At 36.5% G+C, this 25147-nt stretch overlaps 1 protein-coding gene across 1 annotated transcript; it reads left to right on the forward strand.

The window, feature by feature from the left end:
* Positions 1-1905: 1905 nt before the first annotated feature.
* On the forward strand, positions 1906-11630 carry LOC140138913 (leucine-rich repeat-containing protein 73-like). The gene is made up of 4 exons (XM_072160696.1): positions 1906-2243; positions 6963-7126; positions 8087-8310; positions 9774-11630. The coding sequence occupies exons 1-4, from the start codon at positions 1972-1974 to the stop codon at positions 10581-10583; spliced, it is 1470 nt and encodes a 489-aa protein (XP_072016797.1). The 5' UTR covers positions 1906-1971; the 3' UTR covers positions 10584-11630.
* Positions 11631-25147: the final 13517 nt, after the last annotated feature.

Consider the following 25147-nt stretch of genomic DNA (forward strand, 5'->3'; position numbering starts at 1 on the left):
TCTAGGCCCGGGTCCTAGGCCTATTAATTATTTTAACTTTCAGTGCTCTAGATATTGTGCGCAATATATTGATTTCAATTAATGTATTGTATTCTCGATGTATTTTAATACTAGTAATGAAGTAAAATAAATAAATAAATAAATAAATAAATAAATAAATAAATAAATAAATAAATAAATAAATAAATAAATAAATAAATAAATAAATAAATAAATAAATAAAATAAAACTAAAATAATGCTTGCTTTAACATCTTTGTCTTTGCTATATTTTGCTATAATTATTTATTTGCTAGATTATTTTTAAACTTGTGTTTTGGGCTGATGGACATTGCACTTGACAAGTATTGTCTTTTTATAATAATAATCAATAATAATAAATAAAAATGAATAATAATAAATAATAATAGATAATAATAAATAATAATGAATAATAATAAACAATATTGAATAATAAATAATAATAATAAATAATAATAAATAATAATAATAAATAATAATAAATAATAATAAATAATAAATAATAATAAATAATAAATAATAATAATAATAAGTAATAATAAATAATAATAAATAATTAATAATTAATAATGAATAATAATGAATAATAATAATTCTGCATTTTTTTTAATCAAACGTTCTTTTTCTTCGTTTGTTAAACAGAAAGCCACGGAAGATCATTTTGATAAAATTATTGTTGGAGCATTTTTCTTTCCATGCAGGCATTTTGTTAACATGTACGTAAAGCTCATAAATAAATAATAAGCCTCATTCAGTCATTTTACTACTACTACTAAATAATCAATTCACAGAAAGACCTGAGTTAATATTAATATTTACTCGCATTTTTACTGCTTACACGGGGAACCAACGCACTGTAGGCCTACTATTGAATTCAACTGCCTTTTTACAGTGCCATTGTAATGCATAGCGACCGACGTTGCGTAGGACGCTATACGTTGAATTTGTAAGCAACAGGCTGATGTGCATCAAATGGAACGTCGACGATATTACATTTTATGGTCTTAGATGGTGATATATTTTTGATTATTAAAATATAAACCTTGTGAAGGAATTGATACATAGATATTATTTTATAGAAATACAATAGAAATATGCGACAGCTCGATAGCATTCAATGCCGATGTATTGAAAACAAAAATTATGATTGAGTGCTCTCAATGGATGATTTATTGACAAATTTGACGTCAATATTTTTACTACAACCATCTACGCTATTCTTCAGTCATTACTTGCGAGTGCTAACAAACGAAACGGTCTTCATGGACATACGGAACGAGTCTCTCATTTTGTATGTAGGCTGTTATCACTGGAATAAAATAAATTGATAACGAATTCGCGCATCTCAATATTATGACGACGCAACATCATCTTTGGACGTATTCTTCAATTTTAAGTTATAATTGCTGATGATGATTTGGAAAAATTGGACATGTGCGTTTTTTTTCTCTCAATGGCGACATATATTTGATTGAAGACATCGATATAGACGATACCGTGCATTGATCATTTACTGATTTACTTTAACAGTTCAATAGTTGACGAGTGTTTTCGTTTTTGCTGCTGAAGTCAGAAGTTTGATGCATTTTTGCTGATATTGGTAGTCGAGTCATAACAATATTGTTTCAACTGAGAAGATGGGAAGACCTGGTTTTAATGATGCATCTCCGCTCTTTTAACTGTGACATAAATACTGAAAATGCATTGGATTATCATGATTATCACCCAGAGTTACTCTGATTATTACCTACACATGTACATAACCTGATTATTGTCAAACTGTAGGCAATAATTTTTCTGATGAAGTCAGAGATCCTAACGAAAGCTCGACCACTCACACAGGGACCTACTACTGCACCGGTCCTGTGATAACCAACGGCGTAGTCGTAAAACAATACTATAACTTATATTAATATTATTATTCAAACTTTAATTCTATACAACCATCGAAATGTTGCTTGGAACAGTCCAAATTTCAGGAGAAACCCTCTCCACCACCGAGGTCCGAGATATCTGTGAATCTCTACGAAGTGATTCCATCAAGCTTCTGTCTCTCCGAGGATGTCGTGTTGCCGACAGACATTTTACACGCATGATGCTGGCTTTGGGTGAATGTCATTCTATATCACAGTTGAATCTGAATCTTGGTGTGGTCTGCAATAGAGAGAGGGTGCAGTGTTTGGCTCAAGCTTTGAGCAAGAACCGTTCACTTACTGGACTTTTGTAAGTTGGTAACTTGACAAGAAAGCCTTATCTGCAATAGCTGCCCTATAGATATTTGATAGTTTCTGTATGATATGCTGTACACACTTCTAAACATATGACACCTGGCAGCTATTGCAGAAAGGGCATTCTTGCATTAACGCCTCATGTTTGATAGTGATCCTTCCTTTTGCACGCACTACTTTGTGATGATGATGGTGAGGATGAATATGACGGATGAAGATGTCATGATGTAGATGAGATGAAGAAGATGATTGTGGTGTTAATGATGATGATGACGGTAATGATGATGATGATGATAATGATGATGATGATGATGATGATGATGATGATGATAATGATGATGATGATGATGATGATGATGACGGTAATGATGATGATGATGATGATGATGATGATGATAATGATGATGAGGAGGACGAGGATGACGGTGATGATGTCATGATAAAGATGAGGATAAATAAGATGAAATGAAGAGGATGATGATGGTGAGGATGATGATGATGATAAGAAGAAGATGAGGATGAAGGAAAAGAAGTTGAAATGAAGAAGAGAAGAAGAAGAAGAAGATGATGATGATGATGATGATGATGATGATGATGATGATGATGATGATGATGATGATGATGATGATGATGATGATGATGATGATGGTGATGATGATGATGACGAGGTTGGATGATGATAATGATTAGGGTGAGGATGAGGATGATGTCATGATGAAGGTGAGGATGAATAAGACGAAATGAAGAAGATGGTGGTGATGGTATAGTGATGAAGATGATGATAAGAAGGAGATACGGATGAAGGAGGAGAAGAAGTTAAAATGAAGAAACAAGAAGATGATGATGATGACGACGAAGGTGCAGGTGCTGATGATGATGGAGATGATGATGTTGATTATGGTGATGATTTTGTATTTCGTGCCCAAATCCACGCTTTTATTATGGTAATGATGATCGTGACACTCGAGTAGAAATCTTGGTATTAACTTCCAACGGATGGCTATAGCTTTGTTTAATTTTACAGTTTAATCAAAACCATTAAAAAATCTGAATGCACCAATAGCTTAAAATTTGCAAACATTTGGCTTTATGAGCAATAAGCCAAATAAATTTGTTTCCTGCTGAAAACATAAATGCGAAATGCGGGTTTTAATTTTGATTTGCATGGTAACATAATGCCTCATATCACAAATTTAAAATCAGTGCATAATAATAGGTTAGATATGAAAATCGAATATTTTAGGAAAATCAAAGATAATCGTTTGCTTGAAAATAACATTTCTTAAACAAAAAAAACCGAAATGCGGTAAATTCGCTCCCAGAAACGAAATGCGCGACTACAGGAACAAACTTATTTTTAGCTTTATAAACTACACTACTACAATAATAATAATGACATTAGTCTCTATTAATTTGCACATTTCTTTGATCACTCCTGTTACTTTTAGTATAATTTGGTACATTTTGTACGTTCCCGGGGTACGTTGCACTTGTTCATGCTTGTTGACAACGTTGATGATATTTAAGCATTGACGTACTTCACCAATCAATAGCGTTACTGATCACCTGCCTTGTATTTTCAACCTTTTCCGCGTAGTTAACAAAGCGTGGACCTCACGCGGTGAATCCCCCTCGTACAGAAATCGATCAGTGCCATTGGATATTACCGTATATTTGGCTGAAGGATTCCAAAGCAGAGCAATTGACTATAACGAAATAAAAAATAAATTATGGATTCTTGTAGTTTGTAAAATAACTATAAAGATATTAGAGAATAAATGAAAACACTCCGTAGAGAAGCAAATACAGGAAAGCAGAAATGAAATACAGCTGGAATAGATGTAGAAAGGGAGAAAGACGATTGTCTGATATCAACAGTATGACGCTTTGATGAACTACCTGAGCCGTAAATGTGCGTCATAGGTGAAATATTTGAACTACCTGATATCAGCAGTAGAGATAAAGGGCATTGATGAACTACCTGATATCAGCAGACGCTTACAGTAGATATAGGGTATTGGTGAACTATCTGATATCAGCAGTAGATAAAGGCATTGATGAACTACCTGATATCAGCAGTAGATATAGGACATTGATGAACTACCTGATATCAGCAGTAGATATAGGGCATTGATGAACTACCTGATATCAGCAGTAGATATAGGGCATTGATGAACTACCGGATATCAGCAGTAGATAGGGTATTGATGAACTACCTGATATCAGCAGTACATATAGGGCATTGATGAACTACCTGATATCAGCAGTAGATATAGGGTATTGATGAACTACCTGATATCAGCAGTAGATATAGGGCATTGATGAACTACCTGAGATCAGCAGTAGATATAGGGCATAGATGAACTACCTTATATCAGCAGTAGATATAGGGTATTGATGAACTACCTGATATCAGCAGTAGATATAGGGCATTGATGAACTACCGGATATCAGCAGTAGATAGGGTATTGATGAACTACCTGATATCAGCAGTAGATATAGGGCATTGATGAACTACCTGATATCAGCAGTAGATATAGGGCATTGATGAACTACCTGATATCAGCAGTAGATATAGGGCATTGATGAACTACCTGATATCAGCAGTAGATATAGGGCATTGATGAACTACCTGATATCAGCAGTATATATAGGGCATTGATGAACTACATGATATCAACAGTAGATTATGTCATTGGTGAACTACCTGGTATCAGCAGTAGATAAAGGCATTGATGAACTACCTGATATCAGCAGTAGATATAGGACATTGATGAACTACCTGATATCAGCAGTAGATATAGGGTATTGATGAACTACCTGATATCAGCAGTAGATATAGGGCATTGATGAACTACCTGAGATCAGCAGTAGATATAGGGCATAGATGAACTACCTTATATCAGCAGTAGATATAGGGTATTGATGAACTACCTGATATCAGCAGTAGATATAGGGCATTGATGAACTACCTGATATCAGCAGTAGATATAGGGCATTGATGAACTACCTGATATCAGCAGTAGATATAGGGCATTGATGAACTACCTGATATCAGCAGTAGATATAGGGCATTGATGAACTACCGGATATCAGCAGTAGATAGGGTATTGATGAACTACCTGATATCAGCAGTACATATAGGGCATTGATGAACTACCTGATATCAGCAGTAGATATAGGGTATTGATGAACTACCTGATATCAGCAGTAGATATAGGGCATTGATGAACTACCTGAGATCAGCAGTAGATATAGGGCATAGATGAACTACCTTATATCAGCAGTAGATATAGGGTATTGATGAACTACCTGATATCAGCAGTAGATATAGGGCATTGATGAACTACCTGATATCAGCAGTAGATAGGGTATTGATGAACTACCTGATATCAGCAGTAGATATAGGGCATTGATGAACTACCTGATATCAGCAGTAGATATAGGGCATTGATGAACTACCTGATATCAGCAGTAGATATAGGGCATTGATGAACTACCTGATATCAGCAGTAGATATAGGGCATTGATGAACTACCTGATATCAGCAGTAGATATAGGGCATTGATGAACTACTAATACCTGATATCAGCAGTAGATATAGGGCATTGATGAACTACCTGATATCAGCAGTAGATATAGGGCATTGATGAACTACCTGATATCAGCAGTATATATAGGGCATTGATGAACTACATGATATCAACAGTAGATTATGTCATTGGTGAACTACCTGGTATCAGCAGTAGATAAAGGCATTGATGAACTACCTGATATCAGCAGTAGATATAGGACATTGATGAACTACCTGATATCAGCAGTAGATATAGGGTATTGATGAACTACCTGATATCAGCAGTAGATATAGGGCATTGATGAACTACCTGAGATCAGCAGTAGATATAGGGCATAGATGAACTACCTTATATCAGCAGTAGATATAGGGTATTGATGAACTACCTGATATCAGCAGTATATATATAGGGCATTGATGAACTACCTGATATCAGCAGTATATATAGGGCATTGATGAACTACCTGATATCAGCAGTAGATATAGGGCATAGATGAACTACCTGATATCAGCAGTAGATATAGGGCATTGATGAACTACCTGATATCAGCAGTAGATATAGGGCATTGATGAACTACCTGATATCAGCAGTAGATGTAGGGCATTGATGAACTACCTGATATCAGCAGTATATATAGGGCATTGATGAACTACATGATATCAACAGTAGATTATGTCATTGGTGAACTACCTGGTATCAGCAGTAGATAATGGGCATTGATAAACTACCTGATATCAGCAGTAGATATATGGCATTGGTGAACTACTTGGTATCAGCAGTAGATAAAGGCCATTGATTAACTACCTGATATCAGCAGTAGATATAGGGCATTGATGAACTACCTGATATCAGCAGTAGATAAAGGGCATTGGTGAACTTCCTGATATCAGCAGTAGATATAGGGCATTGATGAACTATCTGATATCAGCAGCAGATATATAAGGCATTGATGAACGACCCGATATCAGCAGTAGATATATGCCATTGATGAACTACCTGATATTCATACACTCCAAGATAGTGAGAACCAATCAGAGCAAATGTTATCCGGGTATAACTCAGCTAAGATTGTATTGCCTTCATCTCTGTTCATGATAATACCCTACTCAGATTTTGTTTTGTTTTGTTTATCACTACAGTTTACATGGTTCTCCACTTGGAGATGAAGGCTTGTCTATCCTGATAGACAGCTTGGCCCTTCATCCGGGTATAGTGAGTTTGGATGTTGGAGACTGTCAACTTCAAGATGACGGTGTATCATTACTGGCACAGCGGCTGCTTCCAGCTAATGGTGCTAAACCTGGTAAGTGTTAAGCTAAACTGGGTTAGTGATTTGGTTAGAGATGTTTCATTACTGGCAAAGGGACTGCTTCCCGTTAATGGTGCTAAACCTGGTAAGTGTTATGCTAAACTGGATTAGTGATTTGGTTTAGAGATAAATGTTTCATTTCTGGATAATAGCAACTGATTACAGAAAAGTGGTATGCTAAACTGGGTTAATAAATTCTTTGTGAGTTTGGATGTTGGAGACTGTCAACTACAAGATGGTGGTGTGTCATTACTGGCACAGAGACTGATTTCAGCTAATGGTGTTAAACCTAGTAAGTTTTATGCTAAACTAGGTTAGAACCCCCTTATACCTTGTGACACTAACAATGCTCTTTTTTTTCATTGAATCCCAGACTACAATGTTACAGTAACAATATTTTGTTGCCATTCTTTTAGGTTTGAAGGAGTTAACACTGACTGCAAACCCCAGAGTTACCGCAATAGGATGGGCTAACCTATTTCTTACCATAGCAACTTGGTATAACTTGAGAATTGTTAATGTCATGTGCGTATTTTTGTGGGGGGCTTTGGGGGCACCACCCCCCATGGGGCGGCTAAAATGAAGGGGCGGCGGTAGAAGAAGGGGTGGCAAAAACAGGGGCGGCAAAAACGAAGGGGGCGGCCAAAAGAATTGGTAAATAAAAAAGGGCGAAATTTTGAAAAAAATGGTACTATACATGAAAATGTGGTGCTTTTAGGGCGCATGCGCCTGAAACACTTTTTTTTTTTTTTTTTTTGCTCTTCATTTTTCAAACGACCGAGAAAAAACCTCTACCTTTTCGGGCTGTTGAGGAAGGGGCGGCAAAATTGAATTTTCTTCAGCCCCCCGGGGTTGGGGCGGCCACGGTACGCCACTGAATGTGGACTAATAACACACAGGGAATTGAACCCCACACTACCATGTAACATTAACATTTTTTTTTCATTCTTTTAGGCTTGAAGGAGCTAACATTGAGTGCTAACCCCAGAGTTACCCCAATAGGGTGGGCTAACCTGTCCCTTGCCATAGCAGCTGGGTGTACCTTGAGGATTCTCAATGTGGATTATAATCGACTTGGTGACTTTGGTGCTACTGTATTGGCAGTAGCAACTGCTGCCTGCAAATCACTGCAAGTTCTTGATCTGGAGAGTACAGGGGTATCAGAGAATGGTGCAAAGGTAAGCATGTCATAGGTCAGGGGCCAGAGGTCAATGTGGATTATAATTGAATACCTGAGTGGAAGAAGGGCCCAACTCCATCAACACATTTTTTGACATATTAATAAAAAACACAATATTTGGAAAAGTTTTAAGAGACACATTGTTTTCATCTTCAGGGGACCTTAGTACTGGTACAGAACATACATTATAACATACATGTGAAATGATATATGTTGCAATAGCAACGGTACAGGTCTTTTAAAATGTGATAAACTCATTTTTGTAAAATGAAGTTGGGCCCTTCTTCCACTCAGGTATTCAATTGGTGCAAAAGTAAGATGTGTGCCAAGGCTGCATACCCCATATGGAAGACATGATCTTAATCTCCCACACAGGGGGTGTGAATTTCAAATGAGTTACCTGAATCCTGGACCTGAATAGGTAGGTGACTCCATTTGAAATTCACACTCCTGTGTAGAAGATTAAGGTCATGTCTTCCATAGGGGGTGTACAGAATAGCACAATCACACAAAGTTGGGGTTTTGACAGGACAGCATAAAATAGCTCTTCTGGAGCTTTCAGGAGAACCTTTACAATATAATGTAAGGAGAGAATGGTCAAATAAGGAGAGCTAAAATCACTCTCCTATATCAGATTTAAGGAGAGCAATAGACAGTAATATTATTGCTCTCGCTCTCTTCAAAAGGCAGTCCCTGTTCTGGAAACTTGACTATTTGGGATATATGCTATGTTTAGAGAATAAAGGTATTGTTTTTAGCCACTGGAGTGCATCTATCGTCTCATATAACATGGGCGACATCATTATTTTAAGTAAAACAACGAGGTGGAGCCGAGTTGTTTTACGCTAGAAATAATGATGTCGCCCATGTTATATGAGACGATAGATGCACGACATCGGCTAACAACAATACCTTTATTCTTATTCTTAAACACTTCAATTCAAAATAATAAAAATATCATAAGTATTACATATTTTAATCAAATGAAATTCTACATTTTACAAGGAATTACATAGGGCTTAAAATCGATCAGTCTCGTTGTTGCAGTGCGCCTCCCATTGGTTAAAAAAGCAAGTACGCGTATCGCATCGATGCATACGCGCTGACCTGTGTGATATCGTGTCATATCACACGGGTAAGAACCAATAAGATTGCAGGAACATTATCAAGTGTTTAAGAATATTATGTGTCTAGTTATGAAAGACCTTTCACTTGCCAATTCAATATTGAGAATATTTTCATCAAAAAGCCCATTTTCTTTGGGTACATTTTGTGTGAACCCATGGTAATGTACAATTTGAGGGTGTGAGAGGGGGGTGTGGGGTGTAGGGGGTGTGCAATATGCTGTGTAGCTTGTGGGCATGCAGGCAAGTGTGTTCATGTGATTGTATGAATGGATGCTTTTACTACAAAATTGTCACCATTGCTTTTCCAATTTATGTTCATCTTCCCATACTGCAGGTTCTTCTGACTTTAACAAACACATACCCAACGAATCTCTCCGATCTAGTGGTCAAAGAAAATGGACTTTGCAAAAACACTGAACGTGCAATCTCAGAGAGTCTTGGCCAGCCTGACAACGATGATGATGATGAAGATGACACAAGTTCTAGTGATGAAGATGAAAGTGATGATGAAACACCACGTGAGAAGATGAACAATAGAAATATGCGGCGAATACCCGCAACCATTGCTACTAGTCCGAGGTCCAAAGATGATGAGCGGTACTTCGAACGAACCGCTATGAGGTTGTTAAAACGTACTGCTTCCGGTGATAGCAAGCTCCCCGTTAATAACAGGCGGAGGAGAGAAAGCGCAACTGAGAGCGACTCTGAATATTCATCAGCTTCTTCAGAGTTAGAGGGCGCTTTTCTCGCACAATCTGAACTGATGAGAAAAACTGCCGAGATGAAACTGGTGAGTCATCAAAAACACGCTCCGCTTATTCGTGTTCCAAAACCGGTCGTGGCGTCTCAACGGAGGTCACCATTTAAAACGGATACAAAAGACGACGCATCAGGTGATGTAGATGGAGAATCACAAGATGCCGCGACGGTATCTCAATCAGCTGCCACACCCAGAAAACAGGAAGATGGTACTCCTCCTCCTTCCCAAATTGTCAAAAACTTGTCCAAGGTGCAAAAGTTAGATGAGTTGGACCATAAGTTTGATATCCCTAAAATTCAGATTGTGCAACCCTCATTGGGAAATGTAGGCAAAAGTAAAACCCTTGTAGATGGTAATGGAAATGAAGCTAGTCAGAACATTTGAAGAAATTTGTTGTCCGCAACACATACTATTGCATATAAAAAGGCTGCTTTGTGTGGTTGTTTTTATTATTGTCATCTTATTGTGATGAAATTTACCTTTAAAATTAACTTTTATATATTAATTTTGAGGTATTATCACAATACAATCTCATGTCCACTCATAAAAGAGAGAAGCATGCTGAAATATCAAATAATATGAAATACAACAATGATAATAAGAAATCACACAAGGCAGTTTTTTGATGGCAGACATTTGTGTGCGGGTGATAAGGTACAAATAGGATGGCAGTGTGTCCTGTCTCTAGAGAGTGTGGGGTAATATGTGACACGATCAAGGGAAATGAGTCGGATGTCGCTAATATTGTTTTTGAGATATTGGCAAAAACAGTGTTCCAATTCTTTTGTTTTATATTGTTTTCAGTGATTGATAAATTGATGTAACTTCGCAAAGAAAAGTCGTATCAACATGGGGATTTCAATTTCTGAAAGCTCTAGATGTCCTCTTTAGAAACTTTTGTAAAAGTCATTTTTGACCAGGGTCGACATGTGACTCATTCCCCTTGATCATGTCACATACGTAATCCTTTGTTGCCTTACCGATGTGCTACAAATATGAGAGAACATGTCTAATATGGGATAACAAATAGTTTCTTTTGGTAAGGCAATAGAATCAAATTAGTTTGATCTTTTGATCGACCATCGATGCTTGGTTGATCCTTAATATTTAGGAAATCAATTATTTGACTTTTGTTAATTGTGATTATGTATTAGTCGTTGTATGTAATGATATTGACCACTACAAATTTACCATTAATTCAAACTAATTAGTTGATAGTTAGTTAATAATAAGCATCAAAGCAGCATCAACGGTCAATCCAAAGGTCAAACAAATTTGGTTCTATGCCTAATATAAATAGTGGGTTGTAAATCTGGAAAATGTGCTCATTTTTAGAATCTGTTTTAGAACTTTTGGCTTATTTTGAACAGAAATTATTTCAAAAAACACACGCTTCCTTTTTGGTTACTCCCATCATTTTTTGGAGGGGGGATATTAAGTAAACCCTACTCTCAGCAAGGGCGGCGGAACCAGGGGGGGGGGGGCAGAGGGGCCAGTGGCCCCTCCACTTTTTGACTGGGGACCTGCCCCCCACTTTTAACCCATAATGTGCTGTGTGTAACATGTCTGGGTGAACATAAATAATCAAATCTCTATTCTAGACCTTAACATGCTTAAAGAAAGTGTAAAAATTATGCACAAAATGGCTTCAATTGGACCTTCATTTTGCAAAATTTTCCAACTCCCCTGTATTAGGACACCCAACACTAAAAGCAATAATTTATACAATTATAGTGAAAACTTATCCACGAATGGCTTCAATTTGGGCCTTCATTTAACCCATTTTCGGATTTTACAAACTAAAATTGTACACAATAATAGTGCCAGAATGGTCCACCAAATGGCTTCATCAGACACCCTCACTTCTGCAGTCGCACAACATCCCCCCTCAGACACCCCCCTGCGTCGCGCAAGCCCGACGCGATGGCCGCTTCGCGGCCATTATTTTGATTTTTTACATCACCCTGACTGGCCCCCCCACTTTCAAAATCGTTCCGCCGCCCCTGACTCTCAGGGCCAGCAATAGGTAACTAATACATAATTTGATAAGTGAATTACAGTATTGCATCGAATAATGGGCTATTCCAATTGAAATCCATACAACCCCTATGGAAGATATGACTTTCAAATGAATGGGGGACTCCTTGTGTGGGAGATTAAGGTCATGTCTTCCATAGAAGGCGTATGGAATTCAACTGGAACAGCCCAAATAACAATCCTCCATCGATATATTCAAAAATGTTGTAGATAATTTCTACGCAATAAATCTAAAATTCAACATTGCAATAAAAATTGTGTATTTTTTAAAAGTGAACTTTGACAATAATATTATATCTTCTGAAATTGTATGATACATGAACATATTAAGTGTAATTTCTTTGTCTCTATGTCATCCTTGGTTAATGAATTTATATGTTTTAACTTTTCTTCATAAAATGTGCCATTCCAATCCATACACCTGCTATGGAAGATATGACCTGAATCTTCCACACAGGGAATCACCCATTCAGGTAACCCCATTTGAAATTCACACTGTGTAGAAGATCATTAAGGTCATGTCTTCCATAGGGAGTGTATGGATATCAACAGGAATAGGCCAATATATAGGCAATGTAGGCGCAAATTGACAATCATGTTTAGAGAGATTTCATTTGTAAAGTCAACATGAAGGCCCATTCAGTGATTTGCTCATCCGGAGGATCGTAAAAATCATTAAAATTTTGGCATCTCTGTTAGTGTCATAGTGCAAGTGGTTAATTTGAAAGCCATTGTATTAAAGACAAAATAAGACATTTATTTATTATATTTGGCAAAAGCACAGGCAATACCCGGGGTACTCAGTACAAATGACCATACGGGACGTGCATAAATATGGGTAGCATTTTCGGCCTCTTGGTATATCAATGACCCCTTTTTCAAAGCCTATTTTGGTATATGAAATTTTCTCAATTTTTTCGGAAAATAGCCCAATTTTTCCTTTTTCTAGCCAAAATTTTCAAAATTTTCCACAAATTTGTAAAAACTAAGACAATTTGGGTTAAATTCGGCCGAAAATTTTGACTTTTGGTATATATATGGGTCCAAATTTCCAGGGGCAATACCCAATAGTGCTGCAAAGAGCACTAGATTAAAGGGAAGCCCTTTTTCATGAATCTGTAATTTCTATACTTAGGGGCTCTGGTAGCAACGTTTGCACAGTATTTTTTGTGGGACATGAGAGCACATCAGACATATCAAATTGTATTCTGAATACGAGGAATGTCCTGATGATATCAAATAATTTTGATTTTTTTAAAATTGGTGATATAAATAATACAAATTTTATAATGGGGCAAATTATTAAAAATTTATATTTTTGTTATTTTCCATATTCAACAGTCCTAAAAGTAAAATTTATAATGATATGTACTTAAAGTGTATGTAGCTGGGAGGAAAATGCGACGATCATGTGAAAATGTTGACATTTCGTATTGAAGATAACACATTTTTTCCCAAAAAGGCCTTAATTTTTCAGGTGCTTTTGGAAAAAAAATCAAGGTCTTCGATACGAATTATCAAACTTTTCAAATGATCATCGGCTTTTCCTCCCAGCTATGTTATCATTAGATTTATAAATTTTACTTTAAACGTTCATACCCCAGCCCTTAAGTAGAGAAATAAACTAAATGTATTTGATTGGGGCTTAAAATTTGTCAATATTGCTGTATATATATATATATTACCTAATGACAATTGTAATGACTTATCCTTCACTCTTAGGCAATTTTTAAACAATATAATATTTTTACCCCTTCGCTGGGATCACTGAATGGGCCTTTAAACGCTACAAGTAATAGACCGTATCGAATAAACTCAAGCGGAACGGTATAACAATTGAAATGGCAGCCACGTTGGTTCTAAGTGACAGAGGGACAGGTGTCTAGTTCGATTCCAAAACCATTCATAACTATCACATGTGTTATTGTATTATCGTGCAAATTGCCCTGTGGTACCTTATGGTGGACAGAATTTTATTTAAATGAGGACGAGTGATGTAGTATTCGATAGGGTCTATTGGGTTGGACTGTAGCACAATGTAAAAGTTACTACACATAGTAAACAATTTATATTACTGCCACCAACATAATGTACAACCCACTCCCACCACTCATCATGACACAGGTGTGTGAGAGAGGCCACAGACCAAAAAAAATTAACATTCCTTTCGCTGAAAAAGTGTAAAATCAGGGTAAAAACACCAAAAAACATGTATATAGGCTGAAAATGAAAGAGAACATGTAAATTTTGGCAAAGAAAAAGAGGAAATTATCTGATCATCCAATTGCAGTATATGTGTCCATTCATATTTAACGATGCACTTGAAATGGTTGTTACATGTGTCTCTTTTTACATAATAGCTAGAATAAATACCAGACTCATCTCAAGTAGGTCGAGACCTCACTTCAAATCATCCCCAAATCACATGGTTTAGGAATACAGAGAACATTCCATAACCATGTGACTTGGGGATGATTTGAAGTCAGCTCCACTTGAGATGAGGCTGGTAATTATTCCTAGCTATTATGTAAAATGAGACACATGTAGCCGCTGACAAGTGCACCGTTTTGATATGGATGGACACATATTTGGTTTTTGCACATTCATGAAAAAAAAAGACTTGATGTTGGTGTTTCCTTTTGACATTATAAAAAAGTTTTTTTTTCTTGTACACATTGTAAAAATGTTCATAATTTATTATTTACGTGGACAGTGCCTTGAAAATCAAAGCAGAAGATCTGTGAAAAAAGGGTTTGGTGCAGTGGCGGTGCCATGGGGGAAAATAACTCTTGCCCCCCCCCCCCTGTTTCCCCCAGAAAAAAAAAACGAAATTAAAATTTTTTTCACTTTTTATGTAATTTTATGCAAAATTTGTTGATTTTGCCCCCTGAAATTCACTTTGCCCCCTAATGCCACCCGAAAAAAAAAAATTCCTGGTGCTGCAACTGGTTTGGTGCTTTTGTGCAACTGACTGGTTAAAACAGGTGAACGATTAGAATTACGAATATATGACATGAGATTTTTTTCACAGGCCTTTCTGCTTTGATTTTTTGTCCACATAATGTAGTGAAAACCTTTCCCAGGGTTGCCAAAAGATTTCAGCCCGAATCACGGGTCAAATAATCGAAAAGTCGCCTAATTTTTCTCTTTACCATTGGTTTCTATGGGGCAGCAAACTATCGGAAGTCACAGGAGCCAATGTTGAAAGTCACCCAAATTTTTTCTTAACCATTGGTTTCTATGGGACAGAAAATTGTCAAAAGTCGCGGGAAAAATGGGCTACCAAATCGTGGGTTTGGCAACCCTGACCCTTTCCTGACAAAACTTCCATAGCTGCTTGTATAAAAGGTATGACTAAAATGTGCTATTCCTGTTAAAATCCATACACCCCCATATGGAAATCATGACCTTTATCTCACACAAAAGGAGTGTGAATTTCAAATTGGCATCACCCATTTAGGTAACCCCATTTGAAATTCACATTCCCTGTGTGCAAGCTTATGGCCATGTCTTTTCCACAGGGGGTGTGTATGGATTTCAACTGAATATTCCAACAGAAATAAAACACTGTTATTATTACAATGAATTACATTTATGTATTGTTTATTTGATTTATATCTATTGTTTGTAGATCATCTGACCACAATTAAACAATCATTTCAAAATTTTGGAAATAATTAAGGCTACCTTAACCCTAACACTCCCAGGTATTACAAAATACTACATGAAATATATGCACTGCGCTGGGCATGATGTGATTATGCAACGCAAGTCATATACCGTAAACGTTCGCCTAATGGCGCTATGGGCTCCCTTGGTATAAGTGGAATTTTAGGCACAACCTAAAAGTGCCCTGCCGTAAAATTCCCACCAGCAAATAAGGGCACAGATTGTTGGGATTTCAGAGGAGGGAGCTCTCTATTTGCACAAGAAATTTACCCAAGGCAAAGGAGACCAGGGTACGTGCTTCATTAGGCTTAACGCTTACAGTATACATGTATATATACATGTACATGTATATGCAAGTTTTTATTGGCTGGGCCAATGAAACACCTGACCAAATACTTGACATTTCACCCTACTGCAATTTCGCAGCATGTGCACGGGAGACAAATCTATTTTTTTATTTGGCCTGAGTAGAGAAATTACAGATTCTTCTAAAATGTCTCATTTTATCTTTAATATATGGTTTTCAGCTTTCACAATTTTGATGATTTTTACAATCCTGCGGATGCGCAAATAACTGAATGGACATTTAATGTTTGACTTGTTAGTATTCGTTATAAATAAACAAAATACGTTTGGTTTTAATTTGATGTGCACTTATCTTTACAGTATTATTCAACCATTATTCCCCTGGCACTGAGATACACAAGACTGCTATGAAATTACCAACACGCACTGAACATATTCAAGTATTTTGTCATTCAATTCTATAAACATTTACAACATAGCATCATTCTAAAGTTTGTTCAGCTTATAATTGGTGAAAAAAATAAAGACTCATAATATTGTGTATTGATTATAGGTTAATAACTGCGCATTAGTTATTTGGAGGGCATTGTGAAAAATCTAAACATTTTGCCTATGGAACCGAGGAATATTCCGAGGTCCAAAGCAAAATGTTTAGATTTTTCACAATGCCCGATATATAACTGATGCAAAGTTATTAACCAATTCATAACCGCTACTTTTAACTCATCACTCAACCAAATCTCAAGATTTTATTCTCCGAAATTTGTTGAAATAAAATATTTTTATCAAAACTTATATTTCGCCCTTCAAAAAGTCGAACAGGCTAAAACGGACTTACCAATTACAGCACTGCGCAATCACGCCATGTGCAAATATGGTAGTTGCGTGCGCGTGTAGAGTTCCGGCGCAACAGATGCGCACTACGCGGAAGTCATTGTACCGCGCAAGCATACGCGGAGGTCATTGATGGATATCAATAACCTCCGCGCCGGTGTGCGTATATCATCTAACGAGCAATTTAATTGGGACGCACATATGGCGTAATACGCAGAGGTTATGAATATAGAATGGCATGCAGCCGTGCACGCAGTAAGGCGCATCACTTATGCTAGTTGTGCGCTGAATAATGCATAACTTGTGCATGCCTATGTGAATTAACGCGAGTGTGAGTGGGGACTTCATTGATGCGTGCAGTAACAAAAACCAAATAGTTTTCACCTAGTATTATAAGCCGAACAATTTTTGTTCATGAGATAAGAGCTCTTCTCACAGATATTATACGAAAATATTACCAACTTAAAATTGCACCATACGTAATGTTATGGTAAATCCACCATCTTGGTTTATCGCTCATGGAGGATACTTAAGGGGGTACTACACCCCTGCTCAATTTTGTGCCTATTTTTGCATTTTTCTCAAGAATTATAGCGCATTGGGGACTAGTAAGATATGTATATTATAGGGGCAAGGACTACAACTACTGCACTGGAAATTTTATTTCAGCACAGACAACAGTTGTGGAGTTACAGTCAAAAATGAGGGAAAACCAATATTTGATCAATAAATCAATAACTACTAGCTTTGAGTTGCTGAATTTTCAGTACAGTAGTTGTAGTCCTTGCCCCTATAATATACATATCTTACCCGTCACCAATGCACTATAATTTTTGAGAAAAATGCAAAAATAGGTACAAAATTGGGCAGGGGTGTCGTACCCCCTTAATGTACCTCTGGCATTTGTCGGCAAGAACCAGAAATCAAACAATAAATTGTGTCTTTAAATGAATGATTCCTCTGTTGCATTTTCAACTTGCAAGAATCAAGAATGCACTGTGCGACAGAATTATGGGCAATTTTATTCAAAATCCACACTCCACCTGTGAAGGATTTTAGAAATATTTTCCACAGGGGAGTATTAATTTCAAATTGAATGAACACATTAGGCCTAAACAAAATTGCTTGATTAGCGTAACCCTACCAACCTTAAAAATAGGCCAGACACTAGACATTTTTTCTTATTTTTTCGCAAAAAACAACAAAATTTTTTAATTAAAATTTAAAAAAAAGTTCCAAGGCCTTTATCATACACAGTTTACACCTTAAAAAGTGTGTGTACAAAAAAAAATGCCTACCGACATACCTTTTTTTTTCATCTTACACCAATCAAACAATTTTTTTAGGCCTTAGACATGACAGCTCCATTTAAATTTCATACACCCCCCGAGAGGAGCAGTTCCATTTAAATTGCATACACCCCCTGAGATTGATTCAACCTGAATCTTCCACAGAGGCAGGGTGAATTTCAAATAGAGTTAGTTAAGGGAGGTGTAATGAGCGTGAACCTGGTTTGGATGCAGAGGGAGTGTGCCTGTAACAGACACAGCCACCAGAAAAGGACCAGCTCAGATCGCAAGCATGCCAAATAAGTTTGCAGTCCAGAAATTTCATTTTTTTCTCAGCCTTGCAAAAAATAGGCAGAGGTGGGAATCGAACCGGGACCTCGGTGTTGTAAAACCTATCATGCTACCACTGAGCCAACTGACAATCAGCTATGAGAAGTTTGATAGTAATCCTTGATATTGCTGAATAGAATAAATCAATACTGATAGGTCTATTTATCTAATGTACGATGTTATTCAAATTGGCCTATAAACTAGGAATATAATGTGAAATGACTATCAATCGATCAATCAATCAAGTTGTCAAGTTATCAACAATCAATAATAAACCGACGTAGGCCTATCATGGAATATTACTAACTAGGCCTACTAACTAATATACCAAATAAATAAAATAAATAAATAAGTCAGTAAATAAATAAATAGGCATAGGCCTAAATAAATAAATAAATACATAATGCAGAATGCAGTTAGTATTTAGTTGCAAAATTCCAAACATTCTATTCACACATTCTATTATAATTTTCTGCTATACACGCAAAGGACCTGTGCCTTTAATATGTCCGCGCCTAATCAATAATGAGTCTTTCACCATGCTCACACACCATGTTAAACTATTGTATCCCTGCAAGTATTATCTACTGACCAAGTCCTAACACCTCAATGAAATGGATGCTATACCGTCCCCTATCACGCGAACATATCAAGGTCATATCAGGGCATTATACAAAGAATGGTCAAAGGTCAACGTTTCCAAAGAAGTATAGTAATAGATGTAGACACAAGCTTTAGTATGGAAACATAAACACATAGTCGTCAGTCGTGTGGTTTTTATGAGATTTGATACGGCGCTGAAGTCTATTGGCTGTCCCAAAATCAGTACCAGACCCGGTTTCAGACGGCAATGTGTGTGTTGTTACAAGGAACGCAAACTCATTTTATCAATGAGTGAAACACACAGAGGAATACGACATCTATCGTGAGCCAATCTGCATTCTGTTGCCTGCAAAAGCCGACGATCAGGTAAAAATTCTAAAAGCAGCGTGACTAGATATTTGCGTTAATTTCATGATACGTGTAAAACGCATTGAAAACGCCAAATTGCAGTCATAAAATATATAATATTATTAAATCACCCAATCGAATGTTAACGTAGGTATGTGGAAAAGAACTGCAATAACAATAACAAACTATGTGCCCAAAGAGTTGTCTTTGGCATGTCGCTTTTGAAATATGACTAAAATATCAAATTTTGGAAAAACGCCCCAAAATTTAAAACAAACACGAACCTTCCAAAATAAATATATATTAGCACTCGGCGCCCAGTCACTACCTGCCGCTGTGATTTGGGGTAACTCATTGCTTCCCCTCTCCAGATACCGGAACTTCAAGGTCGCTCATACCCCAGCCCTTAATGCGCTAATTCCATTTGAAATTCATACTCCCAAAATACTTTCCAAAATGATTCCAAAATCTGTCATAGTGGGAGAGTGGACTCCACCTGCAATAACCCAATCAGAAGGTCTAAGTAACATTTGAATATGTAACACCTTACATGTTGTTGCCATACTGCAGATAAACTTTATTATGTTCTCAGAATCTTCCTTCCTATACTTTATACAGAGTCTAATATAATCAACACTTGGCTTTAACACTTGGACCGTGTTGGATTGGCTCACATTTTTCCCCATCATTTTTTTCAACAATTATAACTCATTTTTGACCCATGGTCATATCTTTACCAAAAATCACATTTTTGACCGAAAAATTGCATTTTAACCAAAAATCACATTATTTTTTGACCAAAAATCATGTTTTGACCGAAAATCTGAATTGAGTTCAAGCCATCCAATTTACAACTCAATAGGTGACATAGACAAACACGAACTTCAAATATGTAAGAGCTAGTTGTACATTGTGACACGATCTGATCCACTCGGACTAAAATCAGAAATTATGAAAATTGATTTATTACCATGACTATCAAAGCTTACTCATATTGATATCTATAACTCCATGGTATACATGTAGGGATATTTCAGTTGAAATCCATACACCCATTACGGAAGACATGGCTTTATTTTCCCACACAGGGGGTGTGAAATTCATATGGGGTTACTTGAATGGGTGACTCCATTGGAAATTTACAATTTGAAAGTTTATGTCTTCCATAGGGGGCGTATGTATTTCAACTGGATTAACCATAGTTATGAACATTTGAAGTTTTCATTTTGTTATTTTTGCATTGTTTTTGCTCCTTAGTTTGGCCTATCTCAAATTACAGGCATGATAGTGGCTTTACTTGTGAAGTAGACCGTACACAAAGCAGCGTAAAATTAGCACAAACAACCCAAAGTTGGGCTAAAAATAAATAAAAATGTGTAAATTTTAAACCTTGGGCTAGAAGATATCTTACACTTCCCACAATGCATTTCTTCCGCTTCAGTTTTCTGTACTGATTTAATTTGCTATCTAGTGCAACATGGGTAGATAGTGACAAAAAGTACCTCAATACACAGAGCACATCCTGATCTTGCAAAATATGTTTATTCCTTGACTATCGACCCATGTATAGCCAGTCTATTCTCAACATGAACAAACAGGGAATCTATACAAAGTAATAGGAGTGTCATTGGCTGTAATGAGGTGATGCATCATGTTGCAAAGGATTCTGGGAAGGGCAAGATATCGTCTCTGGGATCAGATCGTGTCACTAATTGTTACTCCGTAATAAGAAATCTCCAGCAATAAATTCTCCATACAACATATATAAATACATAGTTATCATTGTATACAGACTCACTTAATATATTCATATACAGATCCAGTGGTATTGAAAGCTAGCTATTAGTACCAAATTATTCATGTTTTTACATAAAAATATGTATCAAAATGACGATGATTCAAAGATAAATAGATCATTGATACAATTAACCCCCTGAGCACTACCTGCCGATCTAACATTGCCTCTGATTGGTCAATTACATGATATCATTACTTTAATCACCAATCAGAATGGAGCTTTGCAAATAATTCACCCCAATGTTTTTGTGTGGTGAAATTATTCTAACAATGTTGACGATTGGTCCAATTGATAATGAAAACTTCTTTTTGGCCAATCGGCAGGTAGTTCTTATGGGGTTAAACAGTTGGGTGACAATCAAACTAGTGTTTTTTCTGCATGCAATTAGCAGGACCTTTGGCAAATCAAACAGAGGAGAAAGAGTAAGCTATGTGGGTATGTAAGTCAACTTAATGTACATATGAAACTCTATGTTAAGCTAAATAAAATATTTAAACAAATTACCAACTGACCAACCCTGATTTTGGAGCTTTTGGGGTAATACAAAATCAATGGCAGTGATAGAAAAGAGAATTACAATAATCAGATAACAATATGAGGGTAAAGGACTAAGCAGGGCCCTGACTGAACTTGGCTGGTTTGCGTTTGCACGCTATGCAGCATGAATGAAAACAAAACACTGCGTTTCATATAGCTTTACCTATTACTGAACAGACTGACATAGTATCCCACAATATCTAATCCCTGGTGCAAGCATTAGGTTACATGCAGATACTTAATCTTTCTTAATATTAAAGCAATTTTATTCTTGATGAGACAGTGATGTCATTGTCATGGTGTATTTCAATGGGCACAGCTTCAAATCACGAGTGCTGACGTACATTCACATGTTTAAATAGATGCACACAAGAAATACCAGCCTCAACGCATTGACATCACCGACTCGCAGTTATTGTTTGGTATCAGTATTAATGTATCTACAGGGTGTCCCAAAAAAAAGAGGCCCCACATTGCGCCCTCTTTTTTCCTATTTCTGAAAAGTTGATCAAATATATTTTGGTATGTAAAGAAACCTTAAATCGTTAGCTTTAATAAACCAAAACAATTCTTTCAATCGGCTCACAATTTTTGAAGATATGCCCTCTTTAAGAAATGTACCCGTTTTCACTCTGTCCACGGATGAGGTTTGGCTACATCAAAGATTTAAACGAAACACACGGTTAATGACATGGATAGATAATAGCATTAGGCTTGGGAAAGCATTCACTATAACGCTCATTCTACAAAATCCGGTGCCAATAGCCTTTTTTCCGTTCTTTGGTCCACAAACACTTTGTCGAGCATTTAGGGCATCAAATATGTTGTTTTTCTGGTAGAACTCAACGAGATCTACACGGACATATATAGTTTTCCATACTTTAAATGCTTTCTTCAGCCTGATTAACCCTTGCAAAGGCTCAAAATCGCTTCAAAATGCGTTTCCACTGCTCAAGTTTCACATCTAACCCTGAATATTTTCTTTGAATAAATGCGATTTCTTTACATATTTGTTGTTTTTTAATTAGATAACGCACCATCATATTGTTTATCAACATTATTTTGTAGTGATTAAAACGCCTTTGTGTAATTCTAAAATAAATTGCACTTTCCACCAAAACGCTGTGAGCTACGTTACCCCTTTTTAAAACACGTTATTGGAAAGAAGTAAAACAGAGGTATCAATGTAATTTGCGGTTTTTGAAAGGAAACACTCATAGGTTTTAAAAATCACAGTAAAATTGTGATGCTGTAGCATTTTTGGCATAGAAATGTTGTAAATATTGAAATTTCGACCGACCATGTTAAGATTGGTGAGCTACGTTACCAGGATTCTATAGTATGCACTTGTATTAGATGTACTTCCTAATAATATGTGAAAGCTACCAGTGGTCGAACCCCATTATATTATAATTAACCGACATAACGTTCTGATGTTCGCAAATCACATTAAAAACATTAAAAACCAGTGAACTACGTTACTGTGAGCTACGTTACACACTCATTTACGCATCTTCAAAACTTCTATGAAATGGTGAAATCTGTTTTACATTTCACTCAAGTGATCTTTAGATTGCTTTTTATGACCTTGGATTGAGTAAAACCAGCCCATTTTGTAGTCGGTAACGTAGCTCACATTACATTGAGTTTTAGTGTTAAAAAACATCATGACTTCCTGAAAGAAAAATATGCAACTGGTGTTGGCAATTTTTTACATCTGAAAGTAGTGATACATTTACTCTTAATAAACAAAAAAGCAGGTATTTTTGAACAACTTTTATTTTTTCAATTTTTTTAGTGGATTGGCACCGGATTTTGTAGAATTAGCGATAAGCGAGGATCACCAGCTAGCTTCAAACATCTTTGCAACCCCGTATTTCTGCTGCATTCGCAAGTATCCGGCGCACAAGGATGGTACGCAACGCAATTAATGCAATGAGAACTAGGGCTGAAACCTGTATTCGTCATGGAGGCAACCAGGTAGAGGGCAGAACAGCACAGTAAACTCACTTCAAAAGAACCAAAGACAAACTAAACATCCCTTTTCAGGGCTACCTTTTATTCCAAAAAGAGAAATGACTTATGTTGTCAATAAAAAGAAAGCAAGAAACGAGAAAAACATAATTGCAAGTATAGCAAAAGAAGTCCCATCCCACATCAATTTCGCCCAAATTAATGACACTTAACAAATTCCATAACCCATAAGCCCACCTGTAAAGCCCATTCCCTAAAATAAAGTTGTTATTTTATAAAGTTATCATCGAGGAATGTTTTATATTCATGCATGGTATATGCACTTTTCAATCTTTGAAGTAGCCAAACCTCCTCCGTGGACAGAGTGAAAAACGGATACATTTCTTTAAAAGGACATATCTTCAAAAGTTATGAGCCGATTGAAATAATTGTTTTGGTTTATTAAAGCTAACGATTTAAGGTTTCTTTATATACCAAAATATATTTAATCAACTTTTCAGAAATAGGAGAAACTGGAATAACCCAATGCCCGGTTAGATTCATTGTATAACTCATAAAAAGTTTCCTGTAATTTGATTGGCCAATTACTATTCCTTAGTTTTGTTATTTTATATGTCAGCTGCAAAAAGACTAAAATTAAGTGAAAAAGAAGTAATTTATATAAGAGTTATATAAAACAAATATTGAATGTTTTTATTCATTTGCATAAAATGCTAGCAGTATAGTTATTATTTTGACCCCCATGTGTGACAAATATATATTGGGTTATTCCACTTGAAATCCATACACCCCTATGGAAGACATGACCTTAATCTTCCACACAGGGGGTGCAAGTTTCAAATAGAATAGCCTGAGGTTACATGAATGGGTGACCTACACCCCCTGAGTGACAGATTAACCCTAACACAGCCCATGGTTTTATGCTATTGGAAGGAAAAGATGGAACATAAACTGAGAGAAGGTCAACAAAGAAGTCACTTGGTACCCCCAGGAATTGAACCTTTGACCCCTCGTATGCCAAGCACAAAATCACCAACTGGTAGACACAGGGTTTTGCTGGCCTGGCCAGCTATTCTGTGACTTATAAATAAAATAAATAAATGTAGATATTTATATAGCGCTTTATGCCGTAAACAGCCTCAAAGTGCTTTACATTTATTCCACCGTCATTAGAATATGTCGGAACCACGTTTGCAGCCTACAAGTGGCGCAGGGTCCATCAG

This window comes from Amphiura filiformis, chromosome 18, assembly GCF_039555335.1.
Source record: "Amphiura filiformis chromosome 18, Afil_fr2py, whole genome shotgun sequence".
In the NCBI taxonomy this organism is placed as follows: Eukaryota; Metazoa; Echinodermata; class Ophiuroidea; order Amphilepidida; family Amphiuridae; genus Amphiura; species Amphiura filiformis.